Source organism: Schistocerca cancellata, chromosome 11 (genome assembly GCF_023864275.1).
Source record: "Schistocerca cancellata isolate TAMUIC-IGC-003103 chromosome 11, iqSchCanc2.1, whole genome shotgun sequence".
NCBI lineage: Eukaryota > Metazoa > Arthropoda > Insecta > Orthoptera > Acrididae > Schistocerca > Schistocerca cancellata.
In genome coordinates, this window is record NC_064636.1 from 17,049,775 (window position 1) to 17,070,006 (window position 20,232).

At 43.8% G+C, this 20,232-nt stretch overlaps 1 protein-coding gene across 1 annotated transcript in view; it reads right to left on the reverse strand.

Moving 5' to 3' along the window:
• LOC126108830 (uncharacterized) overlaps positions 1-20,232 on the reverse strand; it is a 181,290-nt gene that overhangs the window by 10,313 nt on the left and 150,745 nt on the right. The window contains exons 23-24 of the mRNA XM_049914194.1: positions 16,232-16,389; positions 3,157-3,505 (exon numbers count right to left, since the gene is read on the reverse strand). Of these exons, the coding sequence (XP_049770151.1) occupies positions 3,157-3,505; positions 16,232-16,389 (507 nt within the window). The remainder of the gene's footprint in view (positions 1-3,156; positions 3,506-16,231; positions 16,390-20,232) is intronic.

Here is a 20,232-nt window from a genome sequence, read left to right on the forward strand (position 1 = left end):
CACGTGGAATGTTTCCCTCTATTATACAAATATTGGTATCATAAACACAAAAATAGGTACGTACAGTGACATTCACATTTTTTCTTTGTGCAGTAATTAAAAATATTAGTAAGGTTGTGTGAATTATGACTCTTTTTTATTATTTTTTTGTTGACATATTAGGTGAAACTGCTCATCATGGAAAAACAATTGGTAGCTAAACAATGTATACAACTTAATATTTTGTCGAAAAACCAAAATGTTTTATGCAACAAAACCTTAGAAAAAGAATTAAGGTGTCAAGTAATGATTTAAGTAATCAAAATTAATCTTAGGGCAGTAACCTTCATATTAAGAACAATGAGTTAAAAAAAAAAAAAAAAAAAAAAAGAGGAAAAAGATTTCAAACTTCAGTAGCCAGGTTACAGAACTAAAAAAAAAAAATTACTGTAGAACTAGGGCACAAACAATCAGATGCACTGTTCGGCCCTGTAGAAAATAATATTTTAAATGAAGAATTAGATCAGATACACGATGTTAAAAAACACTTGTACTGTTGAAAATTAAATTTTGTTTGGAGTTATTGAAAATGTAATTTTTAAAAGTAGACAGGTTGGTAGCAGTGGATGTTTGACAACAAACCGTTACGCACGCCAGAAATGAAAACCCCCAATTTCGCGCTATCGTTAATGCAAGATTTTCCTCTGCCTACTTACTGCTCACAATAACTGAGTCAACTCCCCCTCGTACTATTTACTTCATATCAAAAGCAACATTTCCAATAGCTACTGAATACGTGGTATTTTAAAAAGTATGTACTGTCACACATTAACATGCTTCAACATATATTTATGTGGAGGCACAGCTTCACTACGTTCAAGGCTTTGCAATACATGCAAGATCATCTGCTGTCCCAACAGTCTGAAAGTACAACAACAAATCTGAGTCATTAATTAGCACACTACTTTCCAGCTCTGCCTTGTTTTGGTACTAATCCAGGGTCACACATGGGAGGGGCAGATGTATGGACATACATACCCGAGATGATATCAATACTACAGGACATCTTCATTAATGCTTATATTTTTTTCGATTTACCATCCATCCATTTCACAAGGTTTCAGTTAAATTACTCCAGATTTCTACTATCCTTTCTAAAATTCTACAGTCCATATTCACAAAAAAATGTGAAATATTATAGCAACCACAGTATGCTTAACTGAGTTGTCTATCTTTTACGGTGGAAGGTCCAGATAAATTTACCAACATTAGTAACTTCTCATTCTCTTCAAACCTTTTTGGGGAGAAAAGTCGCACAGTTCTGCAAGTGCCCTACTCTCTTTTAAGTACAAACGCTCTAGTGAGATACTACAACTGTACTGTTGGTCGATACCATAAATTTCACAGAAATATTAACCCAGGATCAACAGCTTTCCATTGGCTGTTTTTTAATAACTTCAAGACAAAGGAATTAAAAACATTGGCTGCCAGTGGGCATTGGTGTACATCAATGGGGCAAGCTGAAAATCTGTGCCTCCCGCTTACTAGGCAGAGGGGCTGACCACTAAACCGTCCGGACACAGTACTCATCGCAGCTGCACGCCTCCCGTCAGACCCAAATTCTCAGCTTACCCACATATTTCTGATGTAATGCCCCTTGCCCATTAACCTCGTTACTCACGGCATTTTGGTGACTCCTACAAGAATTCGAGCTCGGTGTGCATTGGCATTGAAGAGATCATTGGCCATCCTTGCTTCAATTATATGTTTGTCGTATCTGATCTTTCGGACATGTCCGAAAGAACAAATACCATTTTGATTCTGCAGAAATGACAGACACAATGTTGATGCTGCAGATAGAACAGATACCACATATACAGGGTTATTCTAAATGATGGACGCATTTTCAAAACTTTGTATTTATTCAAGTACAAACCCAAAATGAACAAGATTTACACACTCTTTTCATTGGTGTAAAGCCTGCTCATTTTCAATCTGTATTTGAATAAATATAAAGCTTCGAAAATGGATCCACCATTTAGAATAACCCCGTACAATTACGGCGAGGAGGACCAGTCGGTCACTTCGGTGAGTACGCACACCACACTCGACCCCTTACGGGAATTGGCAAAACGCCACAAGTAACGAGGGCAACGGGCAAGGGGCACTACGGCAGTAGTGAGTGACGAGGCACGCTGGGGCAGTCTGTGCAGTTGCGGTGACCACAGCGTCCGGACGGTACGGTTGTCAGAGAATCTGCCCAGTAAGTGGGAGACCCGGGTCGGAATCCCGGTCCGGCACAGATTTTCAACTTTCCCTGTCGATTTAAATCGGTGCCTACCGGCAGCTAATGTCTTGAAGTCCTTTGCGTCTCGATTCGTAATGTTGCCTGCCTTTAAGAGGAGTTCAGAAAGCTTCAAACTATCCAGCCGTACCACGAGACACTGGGAGTAAACGTACGCCGTCGGTCGAAAAATTGCGAGACTGCTTCGATTCCCGGCATATAAGTGATGACGGCACAGTAACTACAGTGGCTAATAGAATTAACAACTGTAAACAACAGACGTGCATTTCACCAGTGAGTTGTGAGCACACAGTGTTAAGTGACGGACACGCAGCTGTCGTGTTCCGGTGTCCACGTGACACAAATCAGACGAGTCTCCAGAATGTTTCGAGGAAGACAAAAGTGGGCACAAACTTAGCCCCGCACACAAACAAAAAAAACGTGCACAGTTGTCAGAACTTCTCTGTAATGCGAGAGGTAGACAATTTTTTTTCTGGGAAGAACATCACAGATCGCGAAACTGGTGTTATCAGTACGAATTTACCACAAAACGACAAAGCGCAGAAATTCACTTCGAGAGTCGACGCTCCGATGACACGGCTGACATTACGAGCCAATACGAAGTGCAAGTCGATCGACACCCCGAAGGACGATATTTCTGTTAGTTTCTCGAGTGCACTGTGCTCGAGCGTAGTGGAGTGATAACATATTAAACACCTTGAGCATTTGAAACCACCACCAAAAATTTTCCACTTTTTTTTTTTTTTATTAATCTAGCGTTGAAACTTTTTTGACTGACTGTACATAAAGAATTTTAATGAACCTTAGATAAATAAAAAGGTGAGGTGACATCCGAGGTTTCTAAGAATACGGTCACATCACAGAGTACTTACTGGTTCTCGTACCTGTCGTAGTGCAGACGGGCGGGGAGTGGCGCAGTGCCGCCCACGACAGCACCGCCCCCGTCGCCACCTTCTCCACCCGCAGCGGGGGTGTCGGCAGCGGCCTGGAGCTCCGAGAGCCCGACCGGTGACCCGACGGCGGCATCCGGCAACTGCGGGTCTTCCGCGAGGCCGGTGCGGAGTTCCTGCCGGTGCGGCTGGCGGCTGCCGTGAACGCGCTGGCTGTGGCGCGTGGGCTCTCGGTGAGCAGCTACCGACGCTCCCGGGCCCTCGCGGAACGGCCGCTTCTTGCCCCGTCGGCGGAATTTGCCTCTCTCCAGCATTTCCTCGTACTGCGGGTCTGCAACCGGCGTACACAGTAATCGTTTGGGACACGGATCGTCCAACCACATACGAATACGATCACCTATACTGAACGTGAAATCTCTAAGGTCGATTAAATCTTCTAGGGTTATCAGCCGAACGGCGGTGTGAAACGTTTCCCCGAGTTACCGACTCACCGTCACGGGCAAAGTATCGGGTCCACATCCAGTTCATTCCTTTATAACCACCGGACCACTGCCTCCTCTGTCGAAGGCGTTACGGGTGGGCCAGTCGTGTGCTTCTGTAAGAGATTTTGCAACTGATGCCGGAATGGCCTCCAGGGCACACAAGAAATCTGGGCACCGATCCACTGCCGCCCGACTATTCCGCTCACTGCCTCTGCCGCACTATGGTCGGAGCGTCCTCGACGTATTTTTGCCGACACCGTATCCTGTACACACCTCAGTTGGGAACCGCCACCACGGACTGTACACTTATTTCCAGTGCCTCTTTTACGGTCACAGGCGTGTTACAGCATCTCTGTCTGCTCGAAAATGAACGTGTAGCTCTGCCACTACAGACTCGAGCAGTCGAAGGTGTTGTACTACGTCGACACTGTTCTGGAATTCAGTCATCAGAGAAGCGGCGGAAACACGAGCACGTGACGATCTCATCCAGCAGCACAGTAGATTTTTTTCCGACTGAGCTCATCGTAGTATGTGATGTCAGAACAAATGAGCCGGGAACAGTCGCGTGTGATAGCAGCGGAGGCCTGCAAGTGACTGGCCCACCCGTTCAGGAGTCTGCAGTGTAGCAGCTGTAAAGGAATGCACTGGACACGAATCTGATGAACAGGGAACTCGTTGAAAGGTTGTGACGAACACTGCTGGGAGCAAAGACGGTTTCATCAATCGTATTTTCTGCGAATGCCTGCACTCTCAACTGTACAGGTTGTTAGTTTGCATTATGTTCCTCTTCACTTCCTTCTTGAGCCTCGTTTCCACTGGACCTAACAGAAGTGTACGAAAGGAAATAAGCGTTCACAGACAATCCGTCAGTATCGACAACCATTTGCTCGTATCTGTGAATGAGCTTTCACACTAGAAGAAATGGAAGAGAACACGAGACAACCGGCACAGCCTATGAACTCTGCATTAGTGCTTATTTGGTGTTTACAACTGGCACACCGGTTACAGTACTATACAATTTGTGACATGAAACAAACTTTGATATCCAGAGAGGATTATTTTGCACAGTGAATGCAATTTTTTTGACAATGTAAGCAAAATAGCTTAGGAAAAGTAGAATTTAGGTGTACGAATCTGTGCGCAACATTTGGCACTGAATTGCAGCTTCTGATTTCCTTAGCATTATTTCGAAACTTCCCACATATGCCAGTCAGTGCTTTTCACGTGCTGCACATTACAACTGAGGAGCAAATTTAAAAGTAGAAAACTAATTATCACTGACAAGCACAACCTGAAGAAAGGCTAGCATTTACACTCTCATTATCAGCAACAACAACCTGCAGAACAGAAATGAACACTAACGAATGTGAACCAAACGTGACTGAATATACTTCACTTGTACTGTTTACAGCACAGAGAATTATCTTTCGCCGATGCTCACTCACTTTTGGCCACTCTGGTCTCATTTGGGGTTATAACAAGCGACATTTCGACCTCTCTGCTAGGATTTAATAAAGCACCTTCCCTGTACTCAGCTAGCTGAACACTATCAGAGACTAGTGTCACTTGGAAAAAGGAGTTCTCCTGTCTCAAAGCTGAAGGCCTATAGCCATCATTCCTATTGAAATCACTTCCATTCTTATATACAGGGTGGTTCATTGATCGTGACCGGGCCAAATATCTCATGAAATAAGCATCAAACGAAAAAACTACAAAGACCGAAACTCGCCTAGCTTGTTAAGGTGGAAACCAGATGGCGCTATGGTTGGCCCGCTAGCTGGCGCTGCCATAGGTCAAACAGATAGCAACTGCGTTTTTTTAAAAATAGGAACCCCCATTTTTTATTACATATTCGTGTAGTACGTAAATAAATATGAACGTTTTAGTTGGACCACTTTTTTCGCTTTGTGATAGATGGCGCTGTAATAGTCACAAATGTATAGGCACGTGGTATCATGTAACATTCCGCCAGTGCGGACGGTATTTGCTTCATGATTACATTACCCGTGTTAAAATGGACCGTTTACCAATTGCGGAAAAAGTCGACATCGTGTTGATGTATGACTTGCGATCAAAATGCCCAAGGGGCGTGTGCTACGTATGCTGCTCACTATCCTGGATGACATCATTCAAGTGTCCGGACCATTCGCGGATAGTTACATTATTTAAGGAAACGGGAAGTGTTCAGCCACATGTGAAACATCAACAACGACCTACAACAAATGATGATGCCCAAATAGGTGTTTTAGCTGCTGTCGCGGCTAATCTGCACATCAGTAGCAGACAAACTGCGTGAGAATCGGGACTCTCAAAAACATCGGTGTTGAGGATGCTACATCGACATCGATTGCACCCGTATCATATTTCTATGCACCAGAAATTGCATGGCGATGACTTTGAACGTCATGTACAGTTCTACCATTGGGCACAAGAGAAATTACGGGACGATGACAGACTTTTTGCACACTTTCTATTTAGCGTTCTATTTAGCGATGAAGCGTCATTCACCAACAGCGGTAACGTAAACCACCATAATATGCACTATTGGGCAATGGAAAATCCACGATGGCTGTGACAAGAGCAACATCAGCAACCTTGGCGGGTTAATGTATGGTGCGGCATTATGGGAGGAAGGATAACTGGCCCTCATTTTATCGATGGCAATCTAAATGGTGCAATGTATGCTGATTTCCTACGTAATGTTCTACCGATGTTACTACAAGATGTTTCACTGCATGACAGAATGGTGATGTACTTCCAACACGATGGATGTCCGGCACATAGCTCACTTGTAGTTGAAGCGATATTTAATAGCATATTTCATAACAGGTGGATTGGTCGTCGAAGCACCATACCGTGGCCGCACATTCACCGGATCTGACATCCCCGGATTTCTTTCTGTGGGGAAAGTTGAAGGGCATTTGTTATCGCGATCCACCGACAACGCCTGAGAACATGCGTCAGCGCATCGTCAATGCACGTGCGAACATTACAGAAGGCAAACTCCTCGCTGTTGAGAGGAATGTCGTTACATGTATTGCCAAATGCATTCAGGTTGATGGACATCATTTTGAGCATTTATTGCATTAATATGGTATTTACATGTAATCACACTGCAACAGCCAGAAATGATAAGTTCACAACGGTACGTGTATCACATTGGAACAACCGAAATAAAATCTTCAAACGTACCTACATTCTGTATTTTAGTTTAAAAAACCTACCTGTTAGCAACTGTTCGTCTAAAGTTGTGAGCCATATGTTTGTGACTATTACAGTGCCAACTATCACAAAGCAAAAAAGTGGTCCAACTAAAACATTCATATTTATTTACATACTACATGAATATGTAATAAAAAATAGGCGTTCGTAGTTTAAAAAATACAGTTGATATCCTTTGACCTATGGCAGCGCCATCTTGCGGGCCAACCATAGCACTATCTGGTTTCCCCCTTCAAGCTAGACAAGTTTTGTTCCTTGTAGTTTTTTCGTTTGACGCTTATTTCGTGAGATATTTGGCTCGGTCACGACCAATGGACCACCCTGTATCTCATCCACTTCTTGGACTTTCTTTCTATAAATGTGTCATTCCTCGGCTAGAACCTGTACGTTGTCGATATCTGTACACTGGCCCCAGTTCTGCTGACGCGGATTTCAGACTTTGTATTAGTCACGTGTGGTGTCCTCTCTGACCTGTTCTCACTGCCCCCTCTGTTCCGCCTATATACACGCTCCTGCATACACACCTCACTCCACAGACTCGCGCAGTGTGGAGGTGATCCGGTGCTTCCGATTTCCATTTGAAAAACTTGTTTTGGCATTAACAGAGAAATTTGGCCTGCATACCATTATACGCACTGACCTTCTGAATAAGTGCAGGACAATCGCCCTTTACAAGAGAATGCGACATTGTTTTTTGACAGTGTTTAGCTAACTGGGAAAATGAGAAGATCCTGGAGGAGATCCCAGCACAGTCGTCAAAATTTCAATACTCTAAGAAGAAACTGAAGAGCAACATGATGTGGCTTAACAACCTACAAGATTATACATCAAATGACAATGGCAATCGGTGTCTGCAGACTTACATTATCACTGACAAAGTTGAAAAAAATAAATAAAATACCCAAATAAGACAAAAAATTAATCCATCCAGAAAACATAACACTAATACAATGTAACATCACTTCTAGCATTGACAATAGACTAAATTTGGTGAGGGAGAGAGGCCACAAGCTGCTTCAGGTATTCTGTATCCACCTGAATTCATTCACTGTCGGTTAACATCCCTTAGATTTAACAAACTGTGGGCACGTCGATAGCGACATATCACCCTCTGTTCCGAAAATGTTCAAGTAGTTCATACGGGATTAGGACCAGGTGATTTGGAAGGCCAGTCAGGGGGTGATAGTGTGCACAATGTTCGACTGAGCAAGAACGTACGCACGTAGCCCTGTGCACACGGCTGCTGTCATCTTGGAAGGGACGAGTGTCCACAGCACAATTATCGCGAACTTGTTCATTACGATTTCACTCTGCACATCAAAAGTGTGTGCCAAACTGGGACTCAAACTCGAAACCTTCACCTTTTGTGCGCTAACGGTATTGCCGATTGAACTATCCGGGCACAACTTGAGACCTGCTGGTGCAGACTTATTTTCCATACTACTGTCCAAATTTCCAAAACTCTTAAATGATCGGCAGAGCAAACTATTCCAACAATGTATGAAACAAGTAACCAATTCAATATGTTGTTCAGGTCCACAGTAATCTAAATAAGTGGGCTGACATTGTGTTATGAAAATCACCCCCAAAATGTCACAGAACCACGTGCATTTTAAACTTCAGCACTCCACACACTGTGGGCTGGACATCTGATTGGGGCTGTTGGAGTATTTGACGGACCACATACCATTTGAAAAGAGGATTAACTGCAACATACTGGATGACATTAGACACCTCCAATCAGGTAATGACCGGTTTCTGTGTCGTCGGACCACTGATGGCGTGCAGCTTTACGTGTTGCCGTGAGAAATGGCCCCGTGTGACGTACCCATCACAGATGTCCACTGCACGCAGTTCCCTCAGTAATATTCGGCCGTAAACTTGTGGAGGTGGACCTGCAATCATCGATAGGGACAACTCCTGTCAGGTTTGCAACCAGCTGTCACGGGCAAGGTGTGATACACGTGTCCCATCCTTGCAGTTAGTATCTTTTGCCCAGGCTGTGAGTGGTACACTGTTAGTTGCAAACACTGTACACAGTCTTTTGGTAGATCGACGAACCTAGGAACTTCATTCACGGTCCGGTCACGGTCACATCCGAGAGACGACGGCTCCTTTCCACTATTCTGCCACGTATCCGTGTCGACATCTCACTGCACCAATTCTGTACACCCAACTGACACGCACACACCACTTCACTGGCACAACTTCAGTCAGCAACGGAGGATCAGATGACTGCCGGCCACCAGTTCTACACCACATAAACGGTTCCACAATGACCGGAGAACAACTAAGAATTTTTACAATGAGCTTATCTGATTGTTCAGTTCATCAGAATATTAGTGAACTGCCTGCAGTCAACCTCACAGTATGAATGCTCACTGAAATCTACATTTACATCTCTACTCTGAAACCACCCTCTGGCAGAGGGTACTACTGTCACTACTGACAATTTCCATTTTTCCTTTCCAGTTCTCAATTGTCTGCGGGAAGAACGGTTGTCGGTGAGCCTCTCTGTGAGCTCGAAACTAACTACTTCCACCTTCGTTATCTTTTCGCGTGATATACACAGGAAAAATTACTCTTCTAGGAATATTTGCTGTCGGATATTTAGAAGGAAACCACAGTGTGATTCAGAACACTTCTCTCGCAGCGTCCCCCGCTGGAGTTGGTGAGCATTTCCCTGATACGTCCTCGCCTGTTAAATGAACCCGGGCTATACTTGCTGCTATTCTTTGGCTCTTCTCTATTTCCTCTATCAATCTTATCAGGTAAGGGTGACAGGCAAATGAGGAATATTCGAGTATTGCTCGGGTGAGGATTTTTTAAGCTGCCTCCTCGTGGGTGGATTGCATTTCTTGAGGATTCTTCCAATGAATCTCAGTCTGGCATTTGGCTAACTGGCAATTATTTTAATGTAGTCATTCCACTAGTGGCAACGGCCTTGCCGCAGTGGTTACACCGGTTCCCGTGAGATCACCGAAGTTAAGCACTGTCGGGCGTGGTCGCCACTCAGATAGGTGACCATCCGGGCCGTCATGCGCCGTTGCCATTTTTTGGGGTTCACTCAGCCTCGTGATGCCAATTGAGGAGCTACTCGACCGAACAGTAGCAGCTTCGGTCAAGAATACCATCATAACGACTGGGAGAGTAGTGTGCTGACCCCACGCCCCTCCTATCCGCATCCTCCTCTGAGGATGACACGGCGGTCGGATGGTCCCGGTAGGCCACTTGTGGCCTGAAGACGGAGTGAGTGCATTCCACCAGTAAAAAAATGGAGGGCCAGAATCGATACAAAGAATTGCGAAATTGATAAGGAAAGTGTGAGAACGTGAGAAAATGCCTGACGACTGGAAAACGGCCGTAATCTGCCCCGTTTTAAAAAAGAATGGTCTTCTGGACTGGACACCACTAGCTGAAGAAATTATATGTGCCTATCAGTGTGGTTTTACGAGAGACGGGTCAACTAGTGACCACCTTTTTACACTCGAAAGGATAACTGAGAAAGCACGGGAACATAGGATTGACATCGACACGGTATTTGTCGACTTTGAAAAAGCTTACGACAGTGTAGATGAGAGAGCACAATAACCGGGGTTATCAAAGATTTTCATTTTCCTGGAAAGTTAATATGCCTAGTAAAGATGTGCTTGGAAGAAATCTACTGCAGAGTAAAGACTGACACAGGAGTGCAAAGGAGTTTGAAGTCAGAACAGCCCTTAGACAAGGAGATGCTTTAACTCCAATACTTTTCAATCTGGTTTTAGAACAGACAGATAGAGAGTGCCAAAAAGTAAACTCAGTTGGAGTAAAGATGGGTAGGAATAAAATACATCATTTCGCTTATGTGGACGATATTGTTCTAATAGGTGGAAACAAAGAAGAGCTACAACTCGTGACAAGTTCCTACAGAAACACTGCAAGGAAAGCAAGATTAGAAATTAATGAGAATAAAACAGAGTACATGGTCGTGACCAAGACACCCAATGATGGCAGTCCACTGTCAGTTGATGATCTCACTTAAAAGAGTAGTCACCTTCAAATATTTGGGAAGCATCATCAATGAACAGAATAAAATGGAAATTGAAATTAAAGTAAGGAGAGCAGCATCGAATAAAGCTTATTTTGGCCTACGGGATGTGTTACCGGTAGAGATGTTTCCAGAAGCTTCAAACTTAGGCTATATCAGAGTATAATTCTGCCAGTAGCTCTTTATGGGTCAGAATGCTTCACATCTAGAAAAGCAGATGAACAAAAATTATTAGTTTTTGAAAGGAAAATATTAAGGAAAATTTTTGGACCCAAGAGAGATTCAGAATCGCAGGAGTAAAGAATACTTAAAAACCAGGAACTGGAGGAGCTGTATCAATAGGCTGATATTAGCCAAAGGATGAGAGGAGGAGACAGATGTGGGCCGGACATATAATTAGGATGGAGGAGGAACGACTACCTAAAGTAGCATTCTCTGGATCCATAGGGGGCAGACAGAAGTGAGGAAGGCCACGGACCAGACAGATGGACGACATCGCCGAGGACGCGATGACAGTGGACCCGAGTAAAGGAGAATGGACTACGAAGGCCAGGAACAGAGAGCACTGGAAGAGGAATGTAGAGAACGCGTACGGTCTCCGAGGCCCGATCGACAGTTCAATTGCTTCTAGTGCATACGCACAATTAATTGATGGATGTAACTGCTTTCAAATGATTGATTGGTACTTGTGTAATCATTCAAAAATGGTTCTTTCCATCTATTTATGCATGATTAGTTACATTTATTTACATTGAGCGTCAACTGCCAATTCCTGTACCAAGCATAGATCCTCTGCACGGCTTCCTGCGCTTCGCTTCAATTTTCTTAGTGTTGTGAGTACCGTATAGAATAAAACCACTGGCAAAAAGTGTTGTTGAGCTTACAATGTTAAGCTTTAGGTGACATATACAGAGTGAGTCACCTAACATTACCGCTGGATATATTTAGTAAACCACATCAAATACTGACGAATCGATCCCACAGACCGTACGTGAGGAGAGGGGCTAGTGTAATTGGTTAATACAAACCATAAAAAAATGCACGGAAGTATGTTTTTTAACACAAACCTACATTTTTTTAAATGGAACCCCGTTAGTTGTATTAGCACATCTGAACATATAAACAAATACGTAATCAGTGCCGTTTGTTGCATTGTAAAATGTTAATTACATCCGGAGATATTGTAACTTAAAGTTGACACTTGAGTACCACTCCACTGTTCGATCGTGTGTATCTGAGAGCACCGAATTACGTAGGAATCCAAAGGGAACGGTGATGGACCTTAGGTACAGAAGAGACTGGAACAGCACATTACGTCCACATGCTAACACCTTTTTATTGGTATTTCTCACTGACGCACATGTACATTACCATGAGGGGTGAGGTACACATACACACATGGTTTCCGATTTCAATTATGGAGTGGAATAGAGTGTGTCCCGACATGTCAGGCCAATAGATGTTCAATGTGGTGGCCATCATTTGCTGCACACAATTGCAATCTCTGGCGTAATGAATGTCGTACACGCCGCAGTACATCTGGTGTAATGTCGCTGCAGGCTGCCACAATACGTTGTTTCATATCCTCTGGGGTTGTAGGCACATCACGGTACACATTCTCCTTTAACGTACCCCACAGAAAGAAGTCCAGAGGTGTAAGATCAGGAGAACGGGCTGGCCAATTTATGCATCCTCCACGTCCTATGAAACGCCCGTCGAACATCCTGTCAAGGGTCAGCCTAGTGTTAATTGCGGAATGTGTAGGTGCACCGTCATGCTGATACCACATACGTTGACGCGTTTCCAGTGGGACATTTTTGAGCAACGTTGGCAGATCATTCTGTAGAAATGCGATGTATGTTGCAGCTGTTTGGGCCCCTGCAATGAAGTGAGGACCAATGACGTGGTCGCCAATGATTCCGCACCATATACAGTCCACGGTCGCTGTCGCTCTACCTGTCTGAGCCAGCGAGGATTGTCCACGGACCAGTAATGCATGTTCCGTAGATTCACTTTCCCGTGGTTTCTGAAACCCGCTTCATCGGTAAACAGGTAGAACTGCAACACATTCTCTGTTAATGCCCATTGACAGAATTGCACTCGATGATTAAAGTCATCGCCATGTAATTTCTGATGTAGCGACACATGAAACGGATGAAAGCGGTGGCGATGCAGTATGCGCATGACACTACTTTGACTCAGTCCACCGGCTCTCGCAATGTCCCGTGTACTCATGAGTGGGTTCGTGGCAACAGCAGCTAACACACCAACTGCACCCGCTTCTCCTGCGACGGGCCTGTTACGGACCCGTTTGCGTGCTACGACCATACCTGTTGCATACAGTTGGCGGTAGATGTTTTGCAATGTGCGGCACGTTGGATGCTCTCTGTCCAGGTACCGTTCTGCATCCACCCTGCAGGCTTCAGCTGCATTTCGTCGACACTCGCCATAGATGAGTATCATCTCCGCCTTTTCAGAGTTCGAATACACCATGGTCACAGTTCCTAAAACACTACACTATCACAGACGTCTGGTAACACGGTGTACTACAGTTGGTCTGCATGCGGAGACGAATGCAGAATAACAATAGCAGCAAGCGCTACATGCGGACACTGCGACAGCTAGACCATACCACAACAGTGCACTACAGCCACACTCGTAAACACGGTCGTCATCGTAAACATGTCCCTGCAGATGCTGCTCGCCGACTGTGGCCCATGTTTGTTACAACACGTAACTGAACGTCGGTGGTTTCAAGCGTCAACTTTAGGTTACAATATCTCCGGATGTAATTAACATTTTACAATGCATCAAACGGCACTGATTACGTATTTGTTTATATGTTCAGATGTGCTAACAAAACTAATGTGGTTCCATTTAAAAAAACGTAGGTTTGTGTTAAAAAACATACTTCCACGCATTTTTGTATGGTTTGTATTAAACAATTACACTAGCCCCTCTTCTCACGTTCGGTCTGTGGAATTGATTAGTCAGTATTTGATGTGGTTTACGAAATATATCCAGCGGTAACGTTAGGTGACTCACCCTGTACATATTATGTACAGCAATGGTCCTGTAAAATTCCCTCGAGGTATGCTTGAAGTTTTTTCATGTCTGAAATTTCTCTTCATTGACAATGACATACTGAGCCCTGCTTGCTGCAAGTCTTCGATCTAACAACAAATAAAATGAAACAGTAGTTGAGTGAAAATACTGTATGGAAGAAGAGATTCAATAGGGACAATGGAGTATGTTATACCGCAAAGGAATACTACAATATGTCCAACTTTTTGGAGATGTTCATCATGTAATTAGTGTTAAATGATTAAATTTCCATTCCATTAGAGACTGAGGTTCTTCATCAACACCAATATGAGGTGTGACAAGCACCTGGGAACTCCCTATGAGTGGCAAATGAGAGGACTGGGCAAACCAGTCCAGGATCCGTATATTCCTCGAGGCATTCGAGGTGCACTGCGAGGTCTTGTATTATACTGGCATTTGCTACCCTGGTCACAAAGAGTATGACAACAGTGCTTGGCATTCTTGCCACACAATGGGAAGCATCAGCCTCTTCATTACAAATCTGTCCTCTTATCATACAGGACAACTCCCCATACCACGACTCCACGAGTTGGCGAGGTACGGGTCTCGTGAATCGCCTCTTCCCCTGACCTTTCACCGTGTCACCTACAGACAGACTGGTGTCCATCTCAGCACCACAGGCAGAAACAAGACTCATCACAGCACACTACAAAATGGCACTAAATGTTCCACTTACATTGTGCAAGTCACTGCTGTCTGTGGTACGGCATCAGTGATGATAAACAGTAAATGGCAACTCAATACGTCAACCCTGCTTCCGATAACGTTACACGCACACTACAGCCACCAACTATTTACACTGCACTTCGTCTGTAGGAAAGCATGCAAACAGATGAAAACTTAATGTACACACAGCACAGGCATAGAAATACTGGGATCAGTCTGCCAGTATTTGGTGAAGGTGTTCACAGTATACTGGTATTCTCTCTGTGAGTGTATATGATAAGGTCGGTGTATATAATAAGGTCACAGCAGAGTCGGGGATGTCGATTTGAGGAAAAATTTCCCGATACCTGTAAATCAGAAACGTACCACTGTGGAACTACAGCCTTAAAACAACAGCCAATCAGTAGAGTTGAACTGTGCGCATCAACTGTGGTGATAACGCATCTCTATAAACGGTACTACAGTCGTCAAAAGTGACATCACAGCCGGCAGTAATAGTTGGTCATTAGTACTCACTCCACTTGGCACTGGCGAAGTGTAATGTAGCAGATAGGACAATATTTAACAGATGCTAGAATTTCAACCGTACTGATGAATGTGTACTACCTCGTATAGTTTACACGAAGTTACATAAATGCATGAGCTTTTACTGTAAAGTTACTGGATTACTGTACTGTTTGAAAATAAGTCAACTTAAAAGGAATTATAATAATTTATTAAGATACTGAACTACAAACTAAAAATATCTCAAAAACAATGTAAGCAAAATCCCAATTTATCATTTGTGGAATTCATAAGTACAAAACTGATAGTCAGTATGAAACAGTCAATTGTAAACCAAAGGATTTATTTTAGGAATTAAATCTACTGCATATTTGTAAAATTATTAATACAAATAATTAAGACATTTTTATGGATGCACATTTCACACAATTTTGATATGAGAATTGTGATATCCCGAGATGCTAACTGTTCCACAACCACTATGATGATTTGTGAGACCAAAGTCTATAATCAGTTTTGTGAAAGACTTGAAATTTTGATCGAAAATTCAAATAAATTTGGCTGAACCAATGTGTACATATTAGGAACTGTTGGAAGCTATACGAGGTGCAACTGCAGTAGCTGAGGTGAGCCATGCGTACATTATGTTTTAGGTACTAAACCTGTGTCAATCTACAATACAATAAACACGTTTTAAATGTATTTTGACTTTTTCGGCTATATTACTTTTTTGATTAACTAGATGTAATTTGCCTGACACACATATAAGTGGTAAGTGATATTACTTCGGTTGGAGATATAGCAACAAACCTGAGCTCCACGCCCATTCACAATAGTCGACTGTGAACACCTTAAGTAGTTGAATTGTAGCCACGAAAACTGGTTACATTTAACACGGGCCGCTCAGTCGGAAGCTCACGGTGTTTTAGCCACTTGACGTGACCGAAACCCAAAGAACCTTTTAATTTTTTTTATCAGCAACAAGTGTAGGAAAAGAGGAGAACGTGACGTCACATTCAGCCGCCCTGAAACCGGCTGCGGGACTCACCGAGCATCCAGTAGTTGCCGCCCTTCTGTGGCACATTGACGAAACACTTTTTGTGCGACAGGATGGTGCTCAACGCTTTCTGCCAGATCTTCTTCCTGCGTGTGAAGTAGGGGAAGCGGCTCATGATGTAGGCGTGGATCTCAGACAGCTTGGCCCTCCTGTCGGACAAGCAAAAGCACAAAAGATCACTCCAGAGCATCTAAAGAGGAACCCGAGTCGGAACTAGGAACAGAAGGCACTTTTCGGCACATTCACAAGGAGCGACTGACAATTTACATTACCCCTCTTTACTCACAAGGGCAGAAATAAACAGTCATTTTATAGGTTTACAGGGTTTGAGGTTCACGAGAAGCACAGTTATAGTTGCTGCCCTGCCTGATTTTACTTACTGACAAGATAAAAGTAAAGTAGAGGTGTACAGCACGAACGGCTGGGACACTCTGAAGGGCACGTTCAGCCACCTAATTGGCAAAGTTTTCCCTATCCTTCGCACCCACAGACACGTGAAATATGAGGTCTTTGTGTGTATGTGCACCTGTTAAGTCCAGGTGACTGTAATGTGTGTGTGTGTGTGTGTGTGTGTGTGTGTGTGTGTGTGTGTGTCATGTTATGTTCCTGTTGGAGAAGATGAGAGAAGGAAGAGAGAGAAACCCCTTGCCAGCACACAGCCCACTCCTCTTCGAGAGCACTGAGGGGCTGCCGACCTTAACGTCCCCGTCCGACGGACGGTTCGTCATCGAGTGCATCACGTGTCCTCACTGCACGAGACACTGTGGAGAGACTGGTATTTAAACCAGGAGATTGACACAAAGTCTGGTGATCAGAAACTTTATACAGCCACCTCCCCTCCCCCTGCCAGCAAAATATTGGCAGTAAAGATTTCTTCCACCACCAGGATTCGAACCGACTTACCTCCGGGTCAGGAGCCACCACACAGTTGCGCGTGAGTGACCTCGGCTACGGTGGTGGGTAATGATGAGGTTGGGGACCGTGAAATAATGACACTCTGTTACTGTGGAAGCAAAACAATACTTGATGTAGAAAAAACAAGGACAGTGTAAAAAGTAGAATAGCACAGGCAAAGAGGCCATTCGTGGCCACGGGAAGCCTACTAGTATCAGACACGGGTGTTAATTTGAGGAAGAAATTTCAGAGACTGAGCTTTTAGAAAACAACATTGTATCGAAGTGACTGCCTGTGGGGAAAACCCGACAAGAATGCGTGTAAGATGTGGTGCTATAGAACGATGTTGAAAATGAGGTGGAATGATAAGACAAGTGATGAGAAGGTTCTCCACAGAATTGAAAAGAAAGGAACATACGAAAAATAGTGATAAGAAGGAGTGACACGATGATAGCGCACGTGTTAAGGCATCGGGGAATAAATTGTGTGGTGCAATTGTTATAGTGAAGATAGCAGCATTTGGTTTCTGTATATTTGGAATGTCACACTTCCAAGAAAGCATTCCATCTACCCTATGCCCTGGAGATTTAATATGGTCCATTGCACCAAGTGGCTGATCATTTTGGAACAAAACAATTCCGATTTTACAAGAGTCGCACAACAGAAAATATGTTCTCTGAATGAAACTTCCTGGCAGATTAAAACTGTGTGCCCGACCGAGACTCGAACTCGGGACCTTTGCCATTCGCGGGCAAGTGCTCTACCAACTGAGCTACCGAAGCACGACTCACGGCCGGTATTCACAGCTTTACTTCTGCCAGTACCTCGTCTCCTACCTTCCAAACTTTACAGAAGCTCTTCTGCGAACCATCTCATTCTGGAAACACCCCCCAGGCTGTGGCTAAGCCATGTCTCCGCAATATCCTTTCTTTCAGGAGTGCTAGTTCTGCATGGTTCGCAGAAGAGCTTCTGTAAAGTTTGGAAGGTAGGAGACGAGGTACTGGCAGAAGTAAAGCTGTGAGTACCGGCTGTGAGTCGTGCTTCGGTAGCTCAGTTGGTAGAGCACTTGCCCGCGAAAGGCAAAGGTCCCGAGTTCGAGTCTCGGTCGGGCACACAGTTTTAATCTGCCAGGAAGTTTCATATCAGCGCACACTCCGCTGCAGAGTGAAAATCTCATTCTGGATGTTCTCTGAATGACACATGCTGAGGCTACTGACTCGCCTCACAACTATATTATTTGCATCGTGTCCACTATCTTCTTGTATCATCCGCACAACAGAACCTTGGGGGCAAGCACCCCCCCCCCCCCCCCCCCCCAAACTTTAAATGACCCCCGTCACGTTCAAACTTCTTACTGGACTGTCAACACTGCGGACAACTTTTTACTTCCTACATCCCAGATATGAAGTGAACTATTGTTGAAAGTTTTCTCTAACATCGTAATGTTACAACTTACACAAATGTTCCATTTCTGTTAAATCAAGGAAAATAAGAGGCATGACCAAAAGCAAGGGTAGTCAAGTATAAATCAAATAAATGGTTCAAATGGCTCTGAGCACAATGGGACTTAACATCTGAGGTCATCAGTCCCCTAGAACTTAGAACTACTCAAACCTAACGAACCTAAGGACATCACACACATCCGTGCCCGAGGCAGGATTCGAACCTGCGACCGTAAATAACACATTTATGAAACTTGAGAAGTTCACATATGGACATGAAGCACTGTTTTATTGAGTAATCACCTTCAATCTCAATGCACTTTGTAAGCTGAGGGATAGGCCTCCTGGCATCTTTGTCAAAAAAACTTCCTGCTTCCTCTGATCCATTGTTTGATGGAACTCTGGACAGAAATCCTTTTTTCACCCTTAAGAGAGGTGAAAATATGAAAAACCTGAAGGTGGCAGATCACAGCTTTGAGCAAAGTGGCTGACAATGTTCCAACTCACTGAATTCGAGAGTTGCTTTGAGACATTGGTCCTGCGGGTACATGCACTGTCATTCTACAAGCAGACACCTGCCACCAACTACAGCCTTCTTTTGTTCTTATAGGCGTCCTTTGTGGTTTTTTTAGAGTTTTCCAGTACCGGACAACTTTATTTCCCCTACTGCAAAAATTTGATGACGAAAATCCCTCGACAGTCCCAGAACCCACAGTCCATGCTTTTTTGGGTCAAAACCACAGTTCTTTCCATCGATTGTGAGGGAGCGCCCACGTTTAGTCGCCATTCACAACAGAGTCGATGTGTTCATCACTCTCCAGTTCGAAGCATTCGAGAAATTCCCGTGAAGAGACAACTCTGTTGATTCGATGTCAATCTGTGGTCTGTCTCATTACCCACCTCACTTACAACTTTCAAAAACCGAGAGTGTTTGTAATGATTTCGTGCAGAAGAGATGTGGAGATTCTTACAAATAATCGTTCACTTTGTGCAAAGTCAATCGACAGGTGCCACTAACCATTTCTTCGATCTGATTCACCATCTCATCTACATCTACACGGATACTCCACATATCACAGTTAAGTGCCTGGCAGAAAGTTCATCGAACCACCTTCACAATAATTTTCTGTTATTCCAATCTCAAACAGAGCGCAGAAAAAACAAACACCTTTATCCTTCTGTGTGAGCTCTTATTTTCCTTATTTTACTATGATATTTGTTTCTCCCTATGAACGTTGACGCCAACGAAATACTTTTAAATTTGGAGGAGAAAGTTGGCGATTGAAATTTCGTGAGAAGATTCTGCTGCAACGAAAAAGTCTTTTGTTTTAATGGTGTCCACCCAAACCCTATATCATGTCAGTGACACTCTCACCCTTATTTCGCAGTAATACAAAATATGCGGCTCTTCTTTTAAATTTCTTAGTGTACTCAGCTAATCCTATCTGGTAAGGATCCCAGACCGTGCAGCAGTACAACAACAGAGGACAGACAAGTGTAGTGTAGACAGTCTCTTTAGCATATCTGTTACATTTTCTAAGTGTTCGGCCAATAAAATGCAGTCTTTGGTCTGCCTTCAACACAACATATTCTCTGTGTTCTTTCCAGTTTAAGATGTTAATAATTACAATTCATAGCTATTTAGTGGAATTTATG